Genomic DNA, 25,185 nt, shown 5'->3' with positions numbered 1-25,185 from the left:
CGTCACTCTCTTCTTCCTCCAACCCGACCCCCTTCAAATTATTCCTACTCCTCTGGCTCTCCCTCTCCCCCCTCATTAGTTCATTGGCCCCCTCTCCCTCAGACATTGTCGCAGCCACATCGCCCCCTTCCTCAATGAACACACCACACATTGCCGTCGCCGACCAGAATCTCATGCAGATGCAGTTACACATTACACAGTTGCCACCATTTCCAAACACACTAATACCAAAAAGAGCTTAGTTAAATTATTAACTCAAAATCAACCTGTTTACTATGGTTTTTGGTAAACAAATATCCTCTTAGTTCGACTAAAGGAAGTTTAAAATCATGATTCTTTTGGGAAAACGTCTTGCCAAAGTGTTGTGTGTGAGTTGATATTTTTCGACAAAAATGAACGATTCAAAAGAAACTGGACTTCATTAAACGCAGATTAATTACATGAAGATCAAAGTGTAACAAAGCAAAGGGAAAACTGCAAGAAACGTAAATCTCGACAGGAAATTAACAGGTAAAACGATAAGCTTAAATGCAGGAAAGATAAACAGCTGGTTCTGCAACGTACTCCTCCATCATCACGTCTTGCTCTTTGAGTCTCATTGATGCGGACATGAGAGCCTTTTAGTGAATTTTTCAGAGTTGAGTTGGGAACCCTTTTTCCTGATGATTCTTCTCCTATTTATAGTGTTTTCTCTTCCTCCACGTTCTTGACGGTTGTTCTTCAGTGCGCGCGGGTTTCATGGGTTTGAATTTTGGCGCCTTGCCCCACGTTCAGCCGGAGGTTTTGAGCACGTGATTTTAATTGTCTATTTGCAACGTGGGTGGTCTTGAGTCGTGGGTAACTGTCGCCATTCGTGGCATCGTGGGTACACGCACGTGCTGATAACTACCCATCACTTGGTAACTGCTTCTTCCGCTGAGTTTGTCGAAATTTCCTTTACTATGGTCCCTTCTATCGAGAAACCATATTTCCGACATTGGTGTCGAGAAATGTAACATTAATAATCTTAATTCAACACAACCGCTATCTTAAATTAAGTAAATACACTAGATACAAACTCAATTTTTCATCACCTCTCTCTTTTTAAATCATATCACATCATCTACCCCATTATCACTTGCATTATATTCTCCTTTTATCTCTCATGCCATTCTCAACATATTTTTAACATATCCCATGTAATTAATCTCATCATAAAAAGTGTCTGATTTTTGAAAGAAGGTAGTTTAAAAGAGTTTTTTTTGCTTGTTTTTTCTTTTTTCTAAATTAAAAAAGTATGCCATTGTGGTTGATAGAGTTATTCGAGAATCAAGAAGAAGAAGACCATGCGTACACTAAAACAGTAAACACGATAACGAGAATCACCAAATTTCTCCACCGAACCCAAAAAGTCCATAATTTCCATCTTTGCATCCAACACAAACACACCTTCTTTTTCCCACACTCCCTTTCTTCCCCTTCTTCATCATTCCTCTCGACATGCCTCCTTCTCTCGCATTTCATCAAACACCTTCCCTTCATCACTCCCTCTCATGAACAACATCATCACCCGCCGCCATGGACGCTTCTTCTTCTCGAACCTTCCTCCTCCTCACTCTCCTCTTCGCCGCGGCGGCGCCACTCTATCTACCACCAGTCCTCTCCGCCACCGACCCTAACGACGTCAAAATCCTCCACCAGTTCAGGAAAGGCCTCGAAAATCCAAACCTCCTTCCCTGGCCGGAACAAGGCGGCGACCCATGTGGCACCCCGCGTTGGGATTACATCTTCTGCGACGGCGACCGGGTTGCGCAGATTCAAACAAAGAATTTAAACCTCACCGGCCCTTTACCGCAGAATCTCAACCAGCTCACCGAGCTTTTCAACTTGGGTCTTCAGAACAACAAGCTCAACGGGCCGTTACCGTCGTTGAAGGGGTTGTCGAAGCTGAAGTATGCGTTCTTTGATAACAACAATTTCGATTCCATTCCTTCTGATTTCTTCGAGGGGTTGGAGAGCTTGGAGGTGATGGCATTGGACAGGAACAACGATCTGAATGCTAGCAGTGGTGGGTGGCAGTTTCCGAATTCGTTGCAGGGGTCGACTCAGTTGACCAATCTCACTTGCTTGGGTTGCAATCTGGCGGGTCCTTTACCGGGTTTTCTCGGGGAGTTGAATTCCTTGTCGGTTTTGATTCTCGCCGGGAATAATTTGTCCGGCGAGATTCCGGCGAGTCTGAACGGCTCCGGCTTGCAGGTTCTGTGGTTGAATAACCAGAAGGGTGGGGGTTTTACCGGGAGTATTGACGTGGTGGCTACCATGGCTTCTCTCACGAGCTTGTGGCTTCATGGGAACAAGTTCAGTGGGTCAATTCCGGGGAACATTGGGGACTTGGCTACTCTCAAGGATCTCAACCTCAATGGAAACCAGCTCGTTGGGCTGATCCCTGATGCTTTAGGTAACATGGAATTAGATAATTTGAATTTGAACAATAACCAGTTGATGGGTCCAATCCCAAATTTCAAAGCATCTAAGGTTTCTTATGAGAATAATGATTTCTGTCAAACCAAACCGGGTGTTCCCTGCGCCTTTGAAGTCATGGCGCTTTTGGGGTTTCTTGGTGGGTTGAATTACCCTTCAAATCTTGTTGGTTCCTGGACTGGGAATAACCCTTGTGAGGGTCCTTGGTTGGGGATAAAGTGCAATGCAAATGGAAAGGTTTCTATAATTAATTTGCCACACTTTAATCTTAATGGTACTTTAAGTCCTTCTGTTGGAAACTTGGGTTCTCTTACTGAAATCAGATTGGGGGGTAACAATCTCAGTGGTGTGGTGCCTGGTAATTGGACTAGCTTGAAGTCTTTGACATTGTTAGATCTTAGTGGCAATAACATTTCTCCTCCCCTGCCAAAGTTTACAAATGGCTTGAAACCTGTGATTGATGGGAATCCTCTATTCAGTGGTAACCCGGAAGCTCCTTCCTCAGGGAGCACTAGCCCATCATCTGGATCTGGGAATGCTGAGCCCACACCATCACACTCGAATTCAAGTGATTCTCCTGAAACGAAAAAAACCAAAAGGAAAAACTTGGTTTTGATAGTAGCCCCCATTGCGGGTGTGGCGGCTGCTGCTTTTATGCTAATTCCGCTTTATGCATATTGTTTCAGGAAGAGAAAGGATGGCTTGCAGGCTCCAAGTTCAATAGTAGTTCACCCTAGAGATCCATCTGATTCAGACAGTACCGTAAAGATTGCCATTGCTAATAATACCGATGGAAGCACTTCCACCGTAACAGGGAGTGGGACTGGGAGTTGGAACAGCAGTGCAAGGGATTCTCATGTCATTGAAGCTGGAAATCTTGTGATATCAGTTCAAGTTCTAAGAAATGTGACCAAGAATTTTGCCCCTAAGAATGAACTTGGCCGTGGTGGATTTGGGGTTGTTTATAAGGGCGAGTTGGATGATGGGACTAACATTGCCGTAAAAAGAATGGAATCAGGTGTGATTAGTAATAAAGCCTTGGACGAATTCCAGGCTGAAATTGCAGTTCTATCAAAAGTCCGGCACCGGCATCTAGTGTCCCTTTTAGGTTACTCAACTGAAGGAAATGAGAGGATTCTAGTATATGAGTATATGCCCCAGGGGGCTCTCAGTAAGCATCTTTTCCACTGGAAGAGCTTTGAAATGGAGCCCCTTTCTTGGAAGAGGAGGCTCAATATTGCCTTGGATGTTGCTCGAGGATTGGAGTATCTTCATACTCTGGCTCACCAAAGCTTCATCCACAGAGATCTCAAGTCATCAAATATTTTGCTTGGTGATGATTTCAAAGCAAAAATCTCAGATTTTGGATTGGTAAAACTTGCCCCTGAAGGTGATGAAAAATCTGTAGTGACCAGGCTTGCTGGAACTTTTGGATACTTAGCTCCAGAATATGCAGGTGATTTTTTTATTCCCACAAGTCCTCAAAATTACATGTACTTTTATCTAATGTCTCTCTTCTTTTGTATATTCTTCAGTTTTTTTATTGTATATGGATTACTTTCTACCTACTGTAGTATCAGTTTATGATTTCTAAAATGTGGTGTTAGCTCTCTCTAGGGTTTGGATTTCCTATCTCTAGCAGAAATGATAGCTCTCTCTCTGGTTTTATCTTCTAGTGCTTTATTTTTTTGCATTGAATTTAAGGCTTTTAGCCCTGTTAGTTGAGTTGCTGATTCCACACTTAAATTTAGTTTTCTGCATCACTTAATCAAAGAATATTGGTAAACTTTTCACATCTGCATTGTAGGCCTTGTACCTAATATTTCAACTTTTTTGCATGCCCGCTAATGCATTTGATATTTTCAAATGTTATACTAATCCTGGATTTCTCTGTTAAATATGTTCAGTGACAGGAAAAATCACAACCAAAGCAGATGTTTTCAGTTTTGGGGTTGTGCTAATGGAGCTGCTGACTGGATTGATGGCGCTTGATGATGACAGACCTGAAGAAAGCCAATACTTGGCGGCATGGTTCTGGCACATAAAATCTGATAAGAAGACACTAATGGCTGCTATTGACCCTGCTCTTGATGTAAAGGAAGAAATATTTGAGAGCATCTCCATCATTGCTGAGCTAGCTGGGCACTGCACCGCCAGAGAACCGAGCCAGCGGCCAGATATGGGTCATGCTGTGAATGTTCTGGCACCGCTTGTTGAAAAATGGAAACCATTTGATGACGACACCGAGGAGTATTCCGGCATCGATTATAGCCTTCCCCTTAACCAGATGGTGAAGGGCTGGCAGGAGGCAGAAGGAAAGGACTTAAGTTATATCGACCTTGAAGACAGTAAGAGTAGCATCCCTGCAAGGCCTACTGGATTTGCAGAATCTTTTACTTCAGCTGATGGCCGATGAAATAGTTGGTTTGTTGCTTTGTTGAATGTTGATTTTTTTTTTCTTCTTCCTTTTTTCCTTTTTGTTTTTGTGTAGATAGCATGCTCTTTTCTTTCTTTATAAAAATTCCCCAGTAAAATGTTCAATGCAATAGTGGTTGAGTAAGAGATTTCATATGCATTTGAAATCTCATTTGCATGTTTTGTATTTTCAACTGTGATATTTAAGTGTTAATGGTTGTAGATAGTGAGCCATGCCCATGATCAATGAGAATGCTTGTTATTTGTTCATTCATTTCCGCTTCAACACAGATTTGTCATATATTTGGGTATTGATGAAGTTTCTGTGTTTTATGTACATAGTTTTTTACCTACTACCTCTCATTTGTTGATTTTTAATTTTTTTCATGGGCATATGCATCAAAGGCTGAACTGATAATGCCATCTCTGAATTTGAGATTCCTCAAAAAATTGTGTTGGCAAATGAGCTAATATCCACTAGTACTAGTATGTGCATTGAATACCACATTTGATGCATTATAATATAATATTTGCTCAATCTCGAATTCTAAGAGCCCCAACTTGAAAGAAGCTTCAAATTGGCGTTCAGTTGATCGTATTGTTGGCTCTTGACTTAGCCAATTTTCATGCATGGAAAGTGGTAACAGCAAATATTTTCCATTACGTGACGAAACTACAATACCTTCATGAACAGATTCAACTTTCAACGCAACACGCAAAGTTACACAAAACTATGAACTAGAAAGGTGTATAGGTCAATGAAATTAGCACATAGGTTTTGAACTACTACTGATCGGGTCTACTGAGTCGAAAAGTATCTATCTGTTTGGAAAACATTAAAAAAGTTTGATGAAATTTCATTTAGTTTGTAAAGAAATACTAATTTATAATGGATTATTAGTCAGTGCCGGTGATGTAACGGAATCCTGATTGAGAAACAATGGTGACGTTGCACACTTAACATGTGGACAACTAATTGGGTTCATTTATATATTTTTTTAAAAAAAACATAAAAGAAAACATATTCAGACTATCGACTTGAACACGTCACGGGATCTCCCTATGAAAATTTGCCCACCAATTGAAAATTTTACTAGATAGAAATGAATTGACATCTTCATCTATAAAGAGGTGAAAGTTAACTCAAATCTATCATCGACGGGTTGACACTAATTGGACTCATTGATCCATGCAGTGGGTCTACACATCCTTTCAAGGATGTCATTATTTGATGTGGGATTACTGATTAATCTCACATGGCATCACGGGGTGGTGTGGTCAAATACAGCCATCAAATTATGATCTGCCACGCACGCACCTGCCACTTGGCAAACAACACAAACAGAGGTTGTTGTTCGTTTTCAATTGGCAAACCAGACACCTATGAATGAATAGGCCAAATGAGAAATATTAAACTGAATTTGTACGATGACCAAACCTTTTTGCCACGCACGTCGACAGCTGACCCCATCACCATTGCTTGTCAGAAATTCTTTCTTGTGCTTATTCGTGGTGTGAAAGACCAACAAATCAATATATTAATTAATTTTGAGCATGGGGCCAATAAAAGGTTAGGAAATTGATCAAGAGTCCCTATCAAAATAGTAGTAGTAAATTCTTTGGAAATGCCAAGCTGTTTTCTACGATGAGTGCTTAAAACGTTTGACTTTAACGCAAATCTATGAGCATGTAAATGGGTAAATGGTCGGAAAGATTGTTTGGGCAGATGCTTACTTTTTTCTTGGTTGAAAACACCACGAAAAGCACTTGATTATTGGGACTTTAATCACTTCAAACAGAGAAACATTTATCATTGATAAGCAAAAGGTTCAGAGCTATGATTTTAGGTTGGAGTAATGGGATCAAGATCTTCATCCCCCGATGTTGAATTTTGCATCTATCTCTTTTTTCACACACACACACACATGTACAAACAAAATTTCAACGTGACACTTTTCACATGATCCAAATCCGCAATAGTGGAATAGCCATAGTAAAAATTCATTGGATTTGTTACAACTCTAGAAATCTCTTGTTAACAAGTTGAAATTTTTTTCACTAATTACAACTGGTTCCACTCATGCAATGCAATGAATGAGAAAGTGTATTGTACAGTCAAAAGAAAGTGTTGCTACTACTATGGCTTTTAGAGCACCACCACAGCACTATCTCCATCAGAACACTTGTATTACAGGACCACAGCAGCAACTTTCAGCACCCGCGCATTTGCATCCACCACGCCTTATAACTGTACAAGTGGCTCAACCTCAGATTTTAAGTTGGCACTCTGGAACGGTTTTCTATTATATTTGGATGGAGAAGCTAATACATACAGAGAAGGTAGTTGTGTAGGCAGCATCATTCTAAAATTAGAAATATTGGTGTGCCATAATAATGTTTCACAAGCTGACAGAACTTTAAAAAATTACAATCAGCTGGCATTTGTATTTAGCAAAAGGAAAAGGTCATAATGCTGTTCTTGTACTTTTTCGTTTTGTCTTGTGGCAGTGATCAATGTCAGAGTGAGGATAACTTCCTGGCATCGAAAAAACCAATGTTTCAATGAATTTGATATGGAACCATTTTAAGACAACAGTATGCTGTCAAGCATGATGCTTACATGATAAGCCATGTGCTCATCAATTTCCACAAGATTAAATCTAAGAAATAAAAAGAAAATAAAACAAAGATAGTTTCTTTTTTCATCAAACCCTACCTTTGTAACCATACATGAGGAAAAAAGAACAAACAACAGCAAAATGGTGGTAGTTTCACAAACATATAGGGGACACTTGGTTTACCTGGACTAATAGTTGAGGCAATCATACTTCTTCTGTCAGGCAGCCAGTATGATAAGCCTGAGTAGTATCTGAATTCTGATCCTTCAAGGATATGTTTGACAAAATTTTCGAAAAGGAAAACTTCCAGTAAGGACGGTGGACTGGGGGCAACAGTAAATTTGTTTGTTTATCCATGGCAAGTAGCTTTGAACATTTGCTGCACCACCAACAAATTGAGATTAGTGACTCCATCACATGGTATTAAAATCTAAGGATATGGAAACCACAAATCGAACCTGCATGGTCTTGAAAACAGAGTCTGATAGCTACTTATCCAGTGCTGCAGCAAAAAAGGCAGAAACATAAGAAAACCTCAAGTAATCTACAATGAATGAATAGCATCTAACCAAAAGAAGCATCAGGATTTTTAAAAGCAGGATATTTTCAGTACCAAGAGAGAATACAGGGACGTTTCAGGTTGGTTCCCAAGAAAATACTGCAGAGCTACCGCTGCATAATCCTGCCATTGGAAGACGAAAAGCAACAGTCAGAAAGACTTCAAACAGACACAGAAAGAATTATGTGAAATAAGAAGTTAGCAACGAAGACAATACCGTAATATGTCTATTCACATGATGAACTGAAAACCCCCTCGCATGCACATAGCTTCCGCTCTGTTAAAGTAGTACACAAGAAACTATTAAACTGTGAACTATATGGATGTAAAATTCATGCAAATTTACTGCACAATAACAAATTAAGTCTTCTTATATTACTAGAAACTAGAAAGAAAGTTGTACTAGAGAGAGAGAGCAGGGGATGAACAACAGGGGGATAAGAACATCCACCAAAACAGGTGGAAAAGCAAACTGAAAAAATAAATAAAAGTGAAAACACTATCTAGACTTTGCAAATCAGAAGTGTAAACTTCCTTCAAGCAGCCACGAGAAGAACACCAAAGAGCTACCATAATCAAAAGATTCACAACCCTATCCCAACACCAAGCACTGGAGAAAAGGCATATCCTTGAAAATTGAACAATTCTGCCCCAGCTAAAAAAAGAATTCAAAAGACCAGACATGTAACCTGTAAGACAAAACGAGAGAAAATGCTTCAAAGCCTCTGGGTAGCCTAATGTCCATCCAGCTTACCAAGAGAAAACATTTCAAAGTGCAATATAAAAATGAAGTCTAGTGGCTGCTAAAATTAATGCGGACTTCATAGGAGCTTGGTTTACAGAAGTTAACCCCCAATTCAACCAACTAAGGCTTCAAGAGAGAGGGGAAAATGAAAAAATACCACAATAAAATATCACAAAACGGATATTGAGACATCACCTAGAATGTCCATAACATGCCAAGAAAAAACAGTTCAAATCTGATAATGAATATTAGGAAAGAGAAACAGTGATTAATGTCACAGTAATATTGGCAAGTATACCTCATCAGGAGCAAAGAAAGCTACAGCATCAGGATCAATTGAACCAGCAGGATGCAAGGAAATAACAGCTCTGAAGATAGATGGGAACAACAACTCTATCACCGCAACCTTCTCAGCAGCAACAGTTCCCACGGATCCTAGCCTTAGCTTACTAGAACCAGGATAGTTATGCTCCAGAGTGCTCTCATTCGTTGAAGAGGTGAGCGTGGAAGCTCTTTTTAACCAGTCCAATCGCTCAAAAGTTGAAATTTTCACATTTGGCACGTCCTTTTCCAAGGACTTAAGAACATCTTGTACGGTTCTAAAAAAACTTACTTCTTCCTTAGTATCCACTGTCACTTCTTCAGACCCACGGAATTTCTTTGAAGCCGATTCATTAGTTTCAAGGCCATCATCAAGATGAGGAAAAAAGCGTCTTTTTTGATCAGTGAAGGCTTTGAGAGCTAACCTAAAATTATTCAGAAACTTAAGTGAGCAGATACAGCAGCTAATGTAGCATGAGTCAACAGCATTGGGAAGGTAGTACAAGCTTATAAATCACAATAGCCATGAAGTAGGTTGCACGGATACGGGTACGGTACCGGTACCGGGTGCGGGTACGGGGTACGACAATTTTATAAAATCCTGGGTACGGGTACGTTTAGTATATATGTATATTTTTTTAATATATATATATATATATATATATATTGAAATATATATAAAATATAGAAAAGACATAACAATAAACATATCATAGTATTGATCCCAAAAAAATTTAAAGGATAGGTTATAACAAGTCCTTCAGCAGAGTATGGATTTCAACATTGAAACATTTTAACAGAGAGAACGACAAACAATGACAATAGACGGTACGATGGATGGAAGACTGTAGAAGACATGTTGCGACAAGGACCCACTTCAGATTCACGATCGGAAAACAAAAAGGTGAAAGGAGGTGTTTCTGAGGTAGGGTTATCACTAATGTCCGATGCAAATGTGTATTATGATAGAGTTCCATCATAAAACTGAAGTTATAACCCAAAAGAGTACCCAAAAATAATTTACGGAGTACCCAAAGAGTACCAAAAACGTACCCACGAAGTACCCATATTTTTTTTTGTTTGAAATCACATTTGGGTACGTATCCCAGGTGTACCCAACGCGTACCCGTACCGGGTACGGGTACTTTGCGATTTTTGAAGTACCCTCCCCCCTCCCAATCGCGTACCCGTACCGGGTACGTACCCGGTACGGGTACTTTGCGATTTTTGAAGTACCCTCCCCCCCTCCCAATTGAGCTGAAGAAAGGGGAGCAACTAAATGTTGCACAGAATCATGTAAGCAAGGATTATAGTTCATACTAAATACAGCCCAGCTAAATTTGGATGAGAAACATGATGAAAGTGAACTGAGTTAAACTAACAGCAGTTTTTACCACTTAAAAAGAAAAAAAGCGTCTAGTTGTCAGTCTATTATACTAAACTAGCATACTATGCTGATTGAATTTAGTACTCTATTTCGAAACAGTAAACAGCCTAGGTATGAGACAATTATTTCACTGCATACTTTAAGTAAGGCTCATATCATATATTACTAGTTACTTTATTACTGTGTGCTATGTATTCAGGAGAGGAGATGATAATAAAACTTGAAGAGCATATCTGCAATTGTTAGAATTGATTCTCCAATGTCCAAATCAATTTTCGTGTGGTCAGGTGTTTCCTTTCCAAATTAATTCTACCTCCAAAATTAATTCTGCAATTAAGCAACAATCATAGCTTCTGCTACTAACATAATCCACTATTAAATAATCAATTGTGATATTTGAAAACTAAATCTCACAACTTTACCTTACAGCAATCACTTCTCTCATAAACACAAATCAGTTCACTTTCAATTCACTCTTAGCATGATCAATCTAAGATATTCACTTGAGCATGCACAAAATTCTTCAGAAAGCAAAAACACAAAGCTTTTCTAAGAATAACCAATACCATCATTCCCTTCACCTTCTTTCATATTTATAACATAATGCATCCAAATAAAATAAAAGATAGTTGATTCCACAGGCTTTCATTCAATTCCTCACCATACAATTCATCGAAACGAAGTAGCCATAAAATGGGAATTGAAATCAATTGAACTGAAACGAACCTAGTCCTGTCAACGGCAGATGCACCGGCTTGTCCTGCAAGCTGTCGTTTCCAAGCATATGCAACGACGGCACCATCTGGGCATACCAGCGGCATATGCAGCCCCCAAAAGTCTTTCCGCGACCGAACGGATTCACCGAGAACTCCTGACTCTTCCATCTCCTTCCCTACAAAATCACGCAGAGAGCAATGTCAAAGCACAAAACTACACCGCAAAATCTAAAACCCTAATCACAGAACCGGAGGTCAATGAAAATGTACAATGACTGAAATATCATACCGAGCGATCGAAGATCTTGGAGATACTGGCGCATGCAGGCATCTTGCTTGAGGAAGAGCTGCAAATGCTTGTTCCCTTGGTGAGACTGCGCGGCGGCGACAAAGAGAGCTTCAAGAAGGCGATCCGCACCGATTCTGATGTCGGCAATGATTCGTTCGGCTTGTCCGAGCTTTTCCATCGCTAGAGCCACCAACTTCGGCGGTGCCTCGGCCGTGGAACCACCGGAGGATGGAGGAGGAACGGAAGTTGAGAACGGTGACGCCGCCGTGGCGTTCTGAGTTTGTTGCATTTGCACTGTTTTCGCAGCTTGAGTTGCCAACATGGATAGTGGAATCTTCTCAGTTAGTAGTTTGGTACAACAACTCAGAATTGGGCCTTAAAATTGGGCTTTCTTTTACCGGTTTAGGCCCATTAACAAAACATACACACCATAACGCACAATTCCAAAAAACAGCAACACCAACACAACACTCTCTCGCGCCGTTGTAAGCAGTGAGGCAGCGACGCAGCGCCGTGAATCCTGAGAAAACCACCGTATCAATCAACTTCCGATTCAAATTACAGTTACCGGTGCTTCTTCAATCTTTTGCTTCTTCATTCTCGCACTGAACTAGTTCAATCTTTTGCTTATTCTGCATTTTGTACTCTCCTTATTAGCAGAAGATGACTCGTCCGAAAGCAAACTCGAAGAAACAGCGTGGCGGCGGCGTCGACTTCAAGGTTAACTCTATGTGCCCTAACATGAATGATTTTTCTCTTGTTTACTTGCTTGCATGTGTAACTGTGTTTATGAAGCTTTTGAATGCTCATTGTTGTTGCTTTGCTTGCTCAAAATTTTCAGAAAATAAGGCGAAAGATTGGGAGGAAACTGCCACCGCCGAAGAATACAACGAATACTGAAATTAAATCCAAAGGTATTCAGTTCATATCCCTTCTGCTCCAAAAAATTACATAGGTTTTGAACTTGACTTGTTGGTGGAGGTGGAAGAGACATGGTGAAATTTGGTGTATCTACTTGTTTGTTTTAGTTGATGAAAAATACTACCTGAACTTTTTTGTTGGCTCGGGTTCAACTTCTTAGTAAACGCGAATACAGAGAGTAGAAGAAGTGTTGGGGAGACAGAAACTGATTCTATTAACCACTGAACAATTGTGATACAATCAACATATATACTAGTTGAAGGTTTGTAACTAATGTATGATTAACTAACTTGTTAAAACAGTAAAACTGGTTAACTAACACCAAGCATAGAACTAACTAACCAGCTTGATTTTGCTCCTCTAATAACTTCTGCTAATAGCAGCTGTGTAAGCAGGAGCATGTCTAGATTAAAAGAAATGCCTTAGTTTCCAAGTTAAGATGCTTGAATACTTAGCCTGTAGTTTAAGAATTTTGCGCTGTTAATATATAGCTCTTATAAGTTATAACACTTACACAAATAGCTCGATGAATAGAATATGTATTTATTTATTTTATTTATAAATGACTTTACATGAGTTGATTTCGTATAATAAGTTTGCTGACGCATCCCCAACAGCAATTGTTCTGCCGGAGCAGAGTGTAGCAGCAGAGAAGACGGGTTTAGCTGTAAACAAGAAAGGTTTGACATTAAAAGAACTTCTTCAGCAAACATCTCATCACAATGCAAAAGTTCGTAGAGGTATAGTTGTTTTATCAGAGAGGTTGTTAATGTAACTTTGCCATTAAATTTTCACAGCAGCCTCATTAAATGTCTATAAAACTAATTTGGTATGGTTGAAACCATTAAATTCTTCTGAAAGATTAATCTTGGCAAACTAATTCGAAATTAATTTATTTCTTTCAGTTAATTAGCAACCTTGAAAGTTAGAAGCCAATTTGTACTTATGCACTTGCTACTAACTTGTTGCATAGAGAATATGATTGGTGTATGAGCTACTTTGATGATTCTGTATTATACTTTTAAGTGTATAACTTGCGTAGTTGCGTTGTGATCATAATTAATAGGACATTGTTATGAATTAAAATAGTAATGAATCTGGGTGTTTTTTTTTTAATTTAAGGAATGATAGAAGTCAGTATGGTTCAAGTTTAAGCCTAAACCTAAAGTACCAAATAAATTTGGACCATCGAGTATACATGCTCTGTCAAATGTCAATATCAAACATGATTTCAGATACTGTTGAAAAGAAAACTTTGATAATCATATTGCATGGATCCTATGAAGGCGTTGGTTCCTCTTCCTTATATAGTTATGTTCTTTTTATGCTATCATGAATTAGTATTCTTGCTTTATTTAATCTTGTAGAGCATTCAAAGTTTCATTTAAATTTTATGGTGCTCATATTAATACTCTTTCTTCTCCCCTCTAAAATATAGATGCATTGACGGGCATTAAGGATTTATTCAACAAATATCCAGCAGAACTGAAGTTGCACAAGTATGCTGCTGTAGAGAAACTTCGTGAGCGCATTGGTGATGATGATAAAGTGGTCCGGAAATCATTATATGATCTTTTTAAACTGGTGATTTTACCTGGCTGTAAAGAGGTACGTTCTGTTTTACACATTTAGAAGTTGTTCCATCATCATTTGCAAGAATAAAATATTCTTGCAGCTTTTTTTTTCTCCCCCTTATGATAAAAGGGTTTACGTAGAAGCAAGAACATAATACGAAGCAGGAGGATCAAGTGTCCTCCTACAGCTGCATAGATTACGAGAGAGACAAGAAAATAATATAAAAGTAAATTACATCAAAAGAGCAGTCCGTTACTTTCACTTGTTAGAACTAGAGGCACCCTTAAAAATTTATTAATAAAACCCTGAGGCCCATAAAAGATGGAGTAGAAGATATTTGTGGCTAAAAGTTCTGGAATCATGCTCTAGCCGAATTAACCACACTTCCACATGAAGAGCACAACAACAACGCAGCTTATTATCCATCCTGCTCTCCACACAACACCAAAGCACCTTAGTGTCCGTCCTACTCCCAAAACCAGCATCTACCCAAAAAAAACTGTTAAGCCATTGTGTCTTGTTGGAACTGTAAACAAAAAATTGTGTGGAAATTTTTCATCCCTGAAAAGAAACTCAAAATATAGCATTTTTATAGGATTTCAATCAGGGATAATATCTTAGTTTTCAACTCATCTTATTCAACATAAATGTATATTTTTTATAATACTTTGACCCTTTGACTCTAGAATATTCAGCCTCTCAAAATAATAACTTATTATTCATTTGACCCTTTAACATCTTTCTCTAATTGTGATGGGAGGTAATAAATAGAAGTTTTAACTAACTAGTAGGGGTGGGTGGGTGGTCCATCATCATGTCTTCCATATATTAAGGGTTGAATCATGAGATTGATACTCATAGAGAAAATTGTTTTTGTATTTAAAAATAAAACGTGACACTAGTAAATTAATGAGAGTTATACTTATTCAGATTACCATGTTTATTATATGGATTTACACTCCTCTAAAGTGAGGTTATCTCTAACTGAGCTAGTAAGGGTGTATGAGTGTATCTACGCTTGATGTATTTCAAAATACATCTTGATCTTCACCCTCTAAAATTTAATGGTACATACACCCTGTTTGCTCACTTTAAATTAAAGGAGACTTATCCTTTTAATATTACTGTGCTGTTTCCAAAGAGGCATAAGGTTGTATTAGAAGACTGATGTTTGATCTGTTTTTCTCTTATGAAAAATATTAATAGTTTTTTCTTATGATTTCTGTTATTATATTGCCTTCTGGTTATTAACATATGGTTCTTAAGATTTCTGGCTGGAATACTCTGTACCCTGTCAAGCTGATTGCTATCCTCATTTGTTCTGCACTCTGATTCCGAGGATCTAATTTGTTTTCCCTAGATGCACCTGTAATCATTATATGATCATATCATTACTTCATTCGTCTTACTTTGTTACTTGGTTCTCCCTATATTTTGTAGGATAATCAAGAGCTGATCACTTCTTTATTGATGGCTTACATTTTCAATGCCATGACACATTTGGCGGTTGAAATTCGGATCATGGCATTTGATTTCTTAGACCTTGTTCTGGACTTTTATCCTCCCTCCTTTTCTTCTAACGCAGAAAAGGTGATATTATCTGTTCATACTATAAATTTTCTTTGACAAATATGTCAGAATGTTCCTCTCAGTCCATTGGCATATGCTTTATTTAAGATGCAATTTTCTCTACTATGGTAATGGGGGGAGGGGCTGAAGGTGATTTACATGCCATAGAAGCAGTTGTGCTGGTATTCTCATGATTGGATTTTGTATCAACCTATCTTTGATTAACCTTTTATTTATTATGTCAGCACTGTGACAAAACTTTGGTTATTAAACAGTTCCAATAGTTCCATGTAAAGGCTCTTTGTATTTTTTCTGTGCTGCAATGTTGCTTAAAAATAAGAAAAGATCCATTTCAACATATCTTTGGATTTGATAGAACATTGTGCAATGTTCCCCAAATTTGACCAAAGCTTAAAATTAAAACTTACTTGAGCCGCAGTTTCTTTGTTATTTTTAATATTCTCATTTTCGTTTTCTTTTTATCATTCTTATTTTGTATTCCCATGTGATTAACAGTGTATGTTTTTATTATAATTTTGTTTTGTCTGAGAAAATTTGTGAAAATTGCTTCAAAGAATATTGCCGCAATTTTGTTCTTTAATTGTGTTGGCTAAATGCACACTATGATTGCATTTTTCATAATTATTTCTGTGCCGTCATATTTTTCTCTTTTTACTATCCTGTTATTTTCTTCATCTGTGTACTATATTTTTAAACCTTTCCTGAATTTGAGTTTATTCCTATGAGTATATTTGTTGTATTTCTGTATTTGGGGCCTAGGATTCACTGTAGTGCTGGTTGCATGCTTAACAGGTTTTTCAAAATTATGAGGACATTCTTAGGAAGAACAAGTACTATTTACAGGACAAAGGAAAACTAAAAGATGCTCTTACTGGGTTGGTTCGCTGCTTGTCACTCCTTCCATGGAATAAAGTAGAAACTGATTTGCATAATAAGGTATCTTGTTCTGATTCAATCTGTGAGACCTGGATCAGCTATACCATTGCAAATGCACTGGTCAATCTCTAGGCTTTGTTATATCTATGCATGATAAATGTAACCTCTTTTGACATTTTAGCATAGCCATTTTGTTTCCATGTTGCAACATTATGCTTAAACAGGTTGAAGTATATGCATCTAGAACTTGTGACTTATGCTCAGGAAGCTTGTAGTACTTTACAATCTTGCACAAGTCGTAATACTTTTTACTAGCTGGATAGATTTATAACCGAGTAGCTTGGGATATATGGTTAAATTTTTGGCTTTTCGAAATCTACTACGTTTCTGAAATATCTCAAACTACTTGCTTTCTTTTCCCCACTGATTTATACAGGCTTTATTTGTTTATCTTCTGTACTTTCCTTCTTTAATTTATTTCTAATGCCTTTGCTATTTTAATAGGATGATACTGGAGAAAGGGTATTGCATGCTTTTGAAGCTGATATGTCTATGAACTCTATTGGTATGTTTACCTAAAAATTACGGTTAGAATTTGAAAGAAATAACTAAATGATCAGTGCTTTATGAGTTTACATAAATTTTTAAGTGCATTAAAGGTTATTGTTTTCTTATTCTGTTCTATGCTTTATCTGTTGGTACAGGTATTTCTCATATCATACAGAAACTGAAGGATCTAGTGCCAGTATTAGTAAATAGTTTCCAGGAATTTATTCAATCTGCTCATGCTATGGCAAGTCTTGAAGGGAAGTCTTTTAGTTGCATGTCTTCCATTCTTCGTAGTATAGATCTTATAGTCAGGTCCTTTGTTTATGGGACTGATACGAAGTCGGAATCTCCAAGTTCTCAAGGTGGTGCCGATGTGGCTGCATGGGATATTACTATCTCTTCTGCACTGCTGAAGAAATTATTTCCACTTTTCCCCCTCAATCCAGTGCATCATCTTTCAGAAAAGGTATTGATATATTGTCCGTTTGTTTGTTCATTTTACCTTTCAGCGGGAACTGGCGAGTAGAGCAATACTTGTAAGTTCTGGGTCTAAAGAGGAGATGGAACTGTTCAATTTGCTAATTCCTCCCTTTTATAAATAATCAATGTAATTTTTCCTTCATTTCATCAAATATAATGATTTGCTAAGTTAGTTATTTAGTCATTGGGTTTTTTTTCCCCAAAGAAGACATTTCCCTATGAGATAATATAGAGTACATCACAGGAGGAGAGGAATAGCTCTCCAATTTCTTTGCACCATGGTTGTCCCTGAAAAAAGATTTTTCCTTTCCCTAATTAGGTCGAAGGGTAGATTGACATAATATACTTTTTTCCCCCTCTGTTCCTTTTTTGTCTTCAACAAAAGTTGTTTTCTAGAAAAGTATATCAAGTACAGTTGGTACTATAAGATTGGAGAATATGACTTTTGATTAGGCATATCTAGTGTTCCGACTGATCTGCTTTCAAAAACATGCATTTATGTTACAGCTTCTAGCCTTATATTTTGGTACCTAATTGGGAGGTTAACGATGTAATCTGTTTGAGCTCATCTTGGTTTATGCGTTTGCTTTGGACAGTCAGAACTCAAATTCGGTATGTTATGAGTTATGACCAAGTATATTAAAAAAAGAATAAATATTGTTTTCCCCTATAAGTTGTCTTGTGGTGGGTTAACTTTTTCTGTTTTGTTATAGTGATCCTCTTTTGTGGCATATGGGGAGTAGCTGAACTATGATGTTCTTATAATTTCAAGTTACTTAATTCTTTCTCTCTTTTCTTTGCAGGATGATGATAAGTTGCTTGACTTGAACATGGCCATTGCAAAGATATTTTTTGAAATAAATGAATGGATCTGTCTTCCACCTGATTTGTTGGATAAATTTCTAGAATTTTTGGAAAATGCACTGCTTGGGAAGGTTTACTATGTTTACCTATAAAATCATTTTAAGCTTTATAAATTGAAAGTAATGGTCTTTGTAAATCTGATTTGACTGGAATTATTAATCTGCAGTTCTGCAAAGTTGCACAGTCTGGTAAGGCTGTCTGGGAAAAGCATCTAGTTGAGCTCATTTCTTTTATTCCAAAATTTGTTTCACGTGGGGCAAGCTACTGGACATCTCATCTTCTTCAGGTTTGACTTGCCACACGAATTCTGAATTTTAATTTAAAATTAGTTGAAAACCATTGATTGGATATTCAGACTTCTTGAAGATGAGGTGGGGTTTTTCTTCTATTTCATTTGTTTTCGTTTTGAAGTGCAAAAATGCCACAATATTTTTTACATATTTTCTAATTCCGTAATTCCAAGATGTTATGAAGGAAATGATAAATACAAGACTTAGTTTTCACCCTTTCTTTTGGAAGTTCTTGAAAACAGGAAAGAATTCAAAACAAGGTAGTATTTTTGTCGTAATTAGTGAAGACATATCAAAATGAAAAACAGAATCTAAGTGAAACACCACCTTAATTTTCTGGTTTCAGATTCTTTTACCATGTTTATGCTTATGGTTTTTATTTTCCTAATAAAGGTTTCAAAGTTGCTAATTTGACTTGGAATTTGCTGCCCTTGCAGGCATTTACCCAGACATTCAGGGAAAGCAAGCCAGGTTCCTTATTGAAATTGGCCTGTCTTTCTACAATTGAAGATATGCTAACTCCTGTATGTTTAGCTTTATCTCTTTTCCATGAATGTCCTTGACTTGGTCCTTGGATAATCTTATGAAAGCAAGTTCTACCCCCTCTCTGATAAAATTCTGAGAAACAGAAAATTGTTTTTGAAGAAAATGGAATTGTGTATTTCTGATTGCAATGAGTAATTGCACAACCATTTTTCATACGAGGACTGAGTCTTTGAGACTCTAATAACTTATCAGATCACTAATCTAACTGAACTCTTACTGTTACAGAAGTAGTTACTACTTGTCAAACTAGCATATACCTGACAAGTGACAACTAACTCAGTTTGTATTTACAATACAATAGATACACTAACAATACATTATATACTCTAATACTGTCCTCTCTTTTCCAAATTAATATGTTGCTGTCTGATTCAAATCTAGATCCAAAGCCTGCTTTCCCTGGAGGCAAGCAATGCAGAAAATTCAGAACTTCAAGATTCTTTAGTTGCATGGATTAGGGAGCTCCCTCTGTTGCTGATCCAGCTTGGAGATAAACGCCCTGACTGCTCCTTGGTAATCAAACTCTTAATTTTGTTTTGAAAAACATGTTCTTTATGTTAAATTCCTGAATCTGACCGAATTTGCAGATATAATATGCTGTAGCATTTATGATCTTAAATCTCCAATTTAGTATCTTTTTTTCCTGAAAAGGTTCTATGTTTATTATAGATTGTATTACGGCTTCAACTTCGCATTGGACAATGTGCTTTATTGAATTCATCACTTGTTTGCATGTATGACAACATGCAGTACTCGTTGCAAGATTTTTATTGTACATATCAAGATGGAGGTAAACATGAGCTTCCTGTTAACATCAGTATTCAGTATTGATAATACACTCCCTTGAGAGTTATTCTTTGCCCTCTAATTGTTTTGCTTTCCATCTTGCAGGACAGATATGTTATGGACCTTTTCTTAGGCTTCCTAGAGAATCTCAAGAGATCTCTTTGTGTTGCCTTTACTATTTCTCTTATTTGGACTTCCCTTTTCTAAAGTCAATAGCTTGTTGTGGCCTAAGTAAGCCTTTCATGCTTGTTTTAAAATTCAGCTGACATGATTTCTTATTATTTTTTAGTTCCTCACATATTTTCAATTAATTTTTTAGCTTTTATCATTTATTCAATGGATAATGAAATATCTATGATACATAATGGTAAGATATCAAAAGGTTTATCATTTAAAAATAAATATACAACTCCGGAGAAAAGGCTGCCACTGAGAAGTATTTTGATAAGTTAAACTTTAGAACTATGGAGGATTCAACTTTGTACTGTACTTTTTCCTCACTTCCAGTACAAGAACCTTTAATGTGCACTATAACAAATTCCATTTATGATGGATTTAGATTTCAGATGCTAATGATACTAATGCATTGTTAGGTTAAAGAGAATGTATTTTAATTTTTCTTTCTGCTTATTGCAGGTCCTGATCTAGATCCTTGCGTATTATTTCGGATCATAGAGATTCTCCATTCTGCATATAGAGCTGGACATATTAAAATTGCAGATTACTTGAGTGTCTTCATTACCTTGGTCTTGCGTTTCAAAGTTTCTCCTGGTAGCTTACAATTATATAACTTGTTTGAACTCCTTTTTTGATAACTTCCATTTCTTATTTCAGCTTTTCAAATCAGTGCTTCTGTCTATTATGCTTTGTATGAGTCATCAGAACCGACTTGAAAGGGTTGAAATTAGCAATGCAAGACAATGTATCTTCATGTGCTAATTTTCACCCTCACCAATGCTTCTTTTGCTCCCGTCATCAATCTTGTTTCTCGTTAACTACCATATAACAATATTAGGTGGCATTCTTTACGTGTCCTTGAGCTAACAAAGTTACTGAAACATGAAACATATTTAGTCATTGATATGTACATACAACTAGCTAGGTAGGTTGTTTTGACGCCTGTTTTGGAAAAATTTTAATGTATACATCTAGGATTATTTAATTAAAAATCAATGTTTATCTTTTATAACCTACCTTTAGTAGTCTGCTGGCATCATAAACGTCATTCTTTTTTCAAATTGACAGAAGTTCATTCTTCTGGTTTAAAGACTGGTGCACCCTGCCAAACTTTGAAGTCAATGACGGCTACTATATGCTCATACATTGCACAACTGGGTGACAACTCTCTTGTTCTACAGATGATAGAGAAAGTGATAATTGATCAGATAGTAAGTTGAACCAATTCTGTGCTTTCTTTTGCATGAGGTTTTTTTCTTTGCTTAAGCATTTATATCCCCTGCTACTGTTCTGGTGATTCTTGTTGGCTCATTTCTAACTTTCTGAAGCATGAGTTCTCATCCTTGTATTTTGTACCACAGCCGCTAAAGCCTTCTTTGGATAATAGTTGTTCTCTCCTAAGAATGCTTGTCACAGTCGATTCCAAGCCCACCAGGCTTTCTGGAAAAAGCATTATAACTCTAGGCCATCAACTTCCTGAATATCTCATGGATGTGGTGCAGGTGAGTTTACTGTCGAAAATTCTCTGACAAGCGAACATTACATACTTCAAGCTATGTCATCATCTACCTATTTTTTATGTCCCACTTTATCTTTGGGTGTCACTGATAATGTTTTTCTTCAAAACTATTTTATTTCTTTGTCATATTTTGTTTTGAAAGCCGATGTGTTTACTACGTCTTTGAAATATTATGATTGATTGGTATGATATGTTACTACATAAAATAAAGATTGACAACTTTTAGAGAGAAATACGGAACAAGACACACTAAAGGTTTTTTTTGGGAGGGGGGATACTTTCTAAATTTTATATACTTTATGATTGATTTGGGTTCCTTTGTTATGTTTTTGGATTTATCTAACAACAATATCAGCATCGCAGTTTTAACCAAAGTGACAAATCGTTGGGGGAAATGCAACTCTGCCCTTCTATTGAGCTAGGACTTGATTTCTCTTTTATGTTTCTTGCATCAATGTAATTCTTTTATGGATGGAGGGGTATATAATAGAAAAAATGGAGGGGTATATAATACCAACCTTAAAACTTCAAGGCTATCTTAACAAATGATCAAGAACGTTTGTCAGTTTTTGTCCTGGTATTTCTAGTTCTAGCTACTAAAATTATCCTTTTTTTTATTTTATACAAACTTTTTGCTACATTGCAAGTATGTATGTTTTCTGGTGCTAGTAAGCGTGTCTGTATTTTATCTTATTCTCCTTCTTTTTCTTTACCTAAAGAAATGGTTCGTAAATTTGCTGACATGAATTGATTTTAGCATTTCACTGATAATATATTTCGCTGTTCTCCCTAACAGTGCATTCCAGAAGATGATGTTGAGCAGCACACACCTTCCGGTCGATCAAGTACCCTGTATTATCTCCTACCTTGTTTTTTGTTGTTTGATCGGTGCCATCAACTTATGAATCTTGTGTTGAAGACAATGGGATCAACTATAGGTGAAAGTAGTTTATTGCCGATGTCTGATAATGGCACTCAAAATAAAAGGAACTGCTTGAGTAGGGTAAAAGCTTTCTCTTCTGCACTTGTGTTGATGCACAAGGATGTTAAACTGCGACAGATTATGTCTGAATTCAAGGAAGACATTGATAACATCATCCAGAAAGTTCATTCTTTACAGGTAACTTAAACCTTGATGAGCTACTATTGATTACTATTTGAAGCTTGCTGTTCTTAACTATTACTTATCTGCAAGAGTTCCTTTCCATGGGTAAAAAATCAGAAATGTGAGTGATGTAGGTGTTTTACATTTTGTGGTTGGCCATACGTTGAAATTTACATCCTCTGCTGTAAGTAAGGCTTGTGACCTGCAACTTACTAGGGATCTACTGCTCCTTGGATTGTACACCTGCTGCACCAAATGCGTACACATGCGCACTTAGTATCTGCAACGTCACATATTTCTTCTGCATGAAAGTTCAAGTAGATTACTGGTTGCGTGTTGACTAGCTTTACTGAATAACATGGAAAGATGATTCTGTATTAATGGAGTTGCATGCTACATGTAAAATTAACTATTTTAATTTTTAAAACAAGATAATTCAATGTCTTTGAATGAAAGAAAAAGGTTTAGTTATGGATTTGAACCTTAATGATGTTACCAATTTTGCTTCTGAGATACATAGATAAAATGTCTTTGATGCTGTAGGTACATTTATTTTGTTCTAACTTATCACTCATTAGCATTGTTTGAGGATTAAGTGCATGTGAATCAGTAGTAAAATTTGGGCAGCTTTATGAGTTTGGCCAAGTGTGTTGACACTGCAAGCAGGCTAAGATCATGGTTTCATAGTTTGAAATTCACATTATACTAGGTTCACGTTGGCCAGAGATGGTTGGAAAGATTACAACTTCCATGCCCAAAATGATATTTCGTATGCCGTAGCTTTTTCAATGTTTTGGGATAGTCATTTGTGCTATTTAGTTAATGTTCTAATTCTCTTATCGTTCTGTTTTAAGCTATTTAGTTTTCGAAAAATTATTCTTGCCCTTCTCTGCTCAGTTTCTTTGTTCTTTTGCAGTCATCAGAGAAAAGTATGAAAATTGAAGAAAGGCATGAAATACAATGTGCATTTGAACGACTGAAAATCTTAACGAGATGACAATGGTCAAGAGGATGTTTTGGAGTGAGAAACTGGTTAGTGTGAGTTTTCAAGCCTGGAACACTTGTGCTTTGAGCCAACTTTCTGGCATATTTCATCTTCATGCTGGTCACATCCTATTTTATAATGTGTAGCCGCTGGAATTTCTTATTTCACTGTCCAGGACCAGTATATACTATACATCTTTTTGAATTTGAGAATAATCTGTGTTTATATTAGATAAAATGATATTGGTATCTCCACTTGTCAGGTGAAGCTGCATCCATTTGGACATGTGTCTTTTAATATCTATTGTTTTTGTCTCTGACCAGTTTGAGTTGAGCTATACAGCATAAAGATGATACCTGGAATGTTGAATTTGCAGAGTTTTACCTTTTTTTTGGCTTCTTCCCTGTTGTGAGATGGCATGTATCATAAATCAACTATCCCAAAAATTTAAGCCGTCACATGAAGATGCATGAGTGATTTTATGTTATATTTGTAAATAGCCCCCTCGCACAAGAGCTTATTAGGCTTGAAACATGGACAATACCAGAATACCTTGTGTTAAAATTCAAATTTTTATTAGAATAATATTTTTTTTGGGATTAACTATCCAAAAGCTTAAATTGTTTGGTGAAGACACTTGAATAATTATATATTTATAACATGTTTATCTTCATTAGATTGATCGTGTAATTGTGCTCTGCTCACAAATTTTGTTTCACATAACATGAACATATAATTCCATCAGTCACTTAGTTGATCCAGGCATATTGTTTTTTAAATATGATAGTATATTATATTATAGTAACAAAAGTAACAATTGGATATCTCTGATATGCTTTGAACTAATATTTTCAGGCATTGTTGGCAACTCTATTGTCAAATTGACGTGCAGAAGGACTTAAACCGGCTTTATGGTAGACAAAATGATATTATCGCATTGACACTATGAACATATATCTGAATTTGTTTCCTGTGCCTTTATTATCCGTTAGATCAATTATGAGTTTGTCTTCTACTTGTTTTCTTGATCTCAGGCGACTCTGGGTTGGAACTTGTTAAGGAGAATGTTATCAGCTTTGATAGTGGAACTCGGTATCCTGAACTGCCTACCTACTTTCCCCTCCGCTATGAGGCCTGCTAGTTGGCAGTTTGTTTCATGCGGAGAAATGTAAATTTTGCCTCCAATTTTTTATAATGATGTTTTATCAGTTAGATTCATTGTTTTTAATTAAGTGATAGGAATAGTTTACTTCCATGACTTCTGTCTTGGTCCTTGAACAGCCGGGTTGCCAAAATTTTGTTACTATATCTGCGACCACATGAGTTCATGAATTGAATCAAATCAATTCAACACACGATACCAATGTTTTATATAAACCCATGAATCGTAAAAAATGTCAGGAATTGCATCG

The 25,185-nt window shown here is 36.9% G+C and overlaps 3 protein-coding genes across 5 annotated transcripts; 2 read left to right on the top strand and 1 right to left on the bottom strand.

The window, feature by feature from the left end:
* The first annotated feature begins 1,331 nt into the window (after nucleotides 1-1,331).
* LOC130730809 (receptor protein kinase TMK1-like) lies at nucleotides 1,332-5,149 on the top strand. The gene is made up of 2 exons (XM_057582923.1): nucleotides 1,332-3,916; nucleotides 4,368-5,149. The coding sequence occupies exons 1-2, from the start codon at nucleotides 1,558-1,560 to the stop codon at nucleotides 4,874-4,876; spliced, it is 2,868 nt and encodes a 955-aa protein (XP_057438906.1). The 5' UTR covers nucleotides 1,332-1,557; the 3' UTR covers nucleotides 4,877-5,149.
* Nucleotides 5,150-6,836: 1,687 nt separating this feature from the next.
* LOC130730808 (mediator of RNA polymerase II transcription subunit 27) lies at nucleotides 6,837-11,847 on the bottom strand. The gene is made up of 8 exons (XM_057582922.1): nucleotides 11,511-11,847; nucleotides 11,232-11,397; nucleotides 9,096-9,543; nucleotides 8,270-8,329; nucleotides 8,107-8,175; nucleotides 7,952-7,995; nucleotides 7,677-7,872; nucleotides 6,837-7,411 (listed from the first exon to the last, which is right to left on the bottom strand). The coding sequence occupies exons 1-7, from the start codon at nucleotides 11,830-11,832 to the stop codon at nucleotides 7,698-7,700; spliced, it is 1,284 nt and encodes a 427-aa protein (XP_057438905.1). The 5' UTR covers nucleotides 11,833-11,847; the 3' UTR covers nucleotides 6,837-7,411; nucleotides 7,677-7,697.
* A 75-nt stretch (nucleotides 11,848-11,922) lies between these two features.
* LOC130730806 (uncharacterized) lies at nucleotides 11,923-25,185 on the top strand. 3 transcript variants are annotated; one of them, XM_057582919.1, is made up of 22 exons: nucleotides 11,923-12,080; nucleotides 12,171-12,230; nucleotides 12,352-12,424; nucleotides 13,049-13,171; nucleotides 13,870-14,039; nucleotides 15,447-15,596; nucleotides 16,389-16,532; nucleotides 16,977-17,037; nucleotides 17,177-17,487; nucleotides 18,305-18,436; nucleotides 18,532-18,651; nucleotides 19,093-19,179; nucleotides 19,583-19,714; nucleotides 19,871-19,991; nucleotides 20,093-20,218; nucleotides 20,624-20,758; nucleotides 21,233-21,375; nucleotides 21,526-21,666; nucleotides 22,480-22,803; nucleotides 23,705-23,820; nucleotides 24,629-24,687; nucleotides 24,808-25,185. In XM_057582919.1, the coding sequence occupies exons 2-20, from the start codon at nucleotides 12,174-12,176 to the stop codon at nucleotides 23,783-23,785; spliced, it is 2,631 nt and encodes an 876-aa protein (XP_057438902.1). In that variant the 5' UTR covers nucleotides 11,923-12,080; nucleotides 12,171-12,173; the 3' UTR covers nucleotides 23,786-23,820; nucleotides 24,629-24,687; nucleotides 24,808-25,185. The 3 variants fall into 3 exon arrangements, with proteins under 3 accessions (XP_057438902.1, XP_057438904.1, XP_057438903.1); XM_057582921.1 differs by having other exon boundaries at nucleotides 23,705-23,826; XM_057582920.1 differs by having other exon boundaries at nucleotides 11,952-12,080; nucleotides 12,168-12,230.

The sequence above is a fragment of the Lotus japonicus genome, chromosome 1, assembly GCF_012489685.1.
Source record: "Lotus japonicus ecotype B-129 chromosome 1, LjGifu_v1.2".
In the NCBI taxonomy this organism is placed as follows: Eukaryota; Viridiplantae; Streptophyta; class Magnoliopsida; order Fabales; family Fabaceae; genus Lotus; species Lotus japonicus.
Note: the sequence above shows the minus strand (reverse complement) of the source record. Positions and strands in the feature narration are given on the sequence as shown.

Bases quoted from the DNA above. Each gene is read 5' to 3' on its own strand.
- LOC130730809 (XM_057582923.1), top strand. From the start codon at position 1,558: ATGGACGCTTCTTCTTCTCGAACCTTCCTCCTCCTCACTCTCCTCTTC. The intron at 3,917-4,367 runs GTGATTTTTTTA...AAATATGTTCAG, and splicing joins CTTAGCTCCAGAATATGCAG to TGACAGGAAAAATCACAACC.
- LOC130730806 (XM_057582919.1), top strand. From the start codon at position 12,174: ATGACTCGTCCGAAAGCAAACTCGAAGAAACAGCGTGGCGGCGGCGTC. The intron at 12,425-13,048 runs GTATTCAGTTCA...CATCCCCAACAG, and splicing joins TACTGAAATTAAATCCAAAG to CAATTGTTCTGCCGGAGCAG. The intron at 19,992-20,092 runs GTAAACATGAGC...TCCATCTTGCAG, and splicing joins TTGTACATATCAAGATGGAG to GACAGATATGTTATGGACCT.
- LOC130730808 (XM_057582922.1), bottom strand. From the start codon at position 11,832: ATGTTGGCAACTCAAGCTGCGAAAACAGTGCAAATGCAACAAACTCAG. The intron at 8,176-8,269 runs GTATTGTCTTCG...TTCCAATGGCAG, and splicing joins ATGTGAATAGACATATTACG to GATTATGCAGCGGTAGCTCT. The intron at 7,996-8,106 runs GTACTGAAAATA...TTTTTGCTGCAG, and splicing joins CGTCCCTGTATTCTCTCTTG to CACTGGATAAGTAGCTATCA.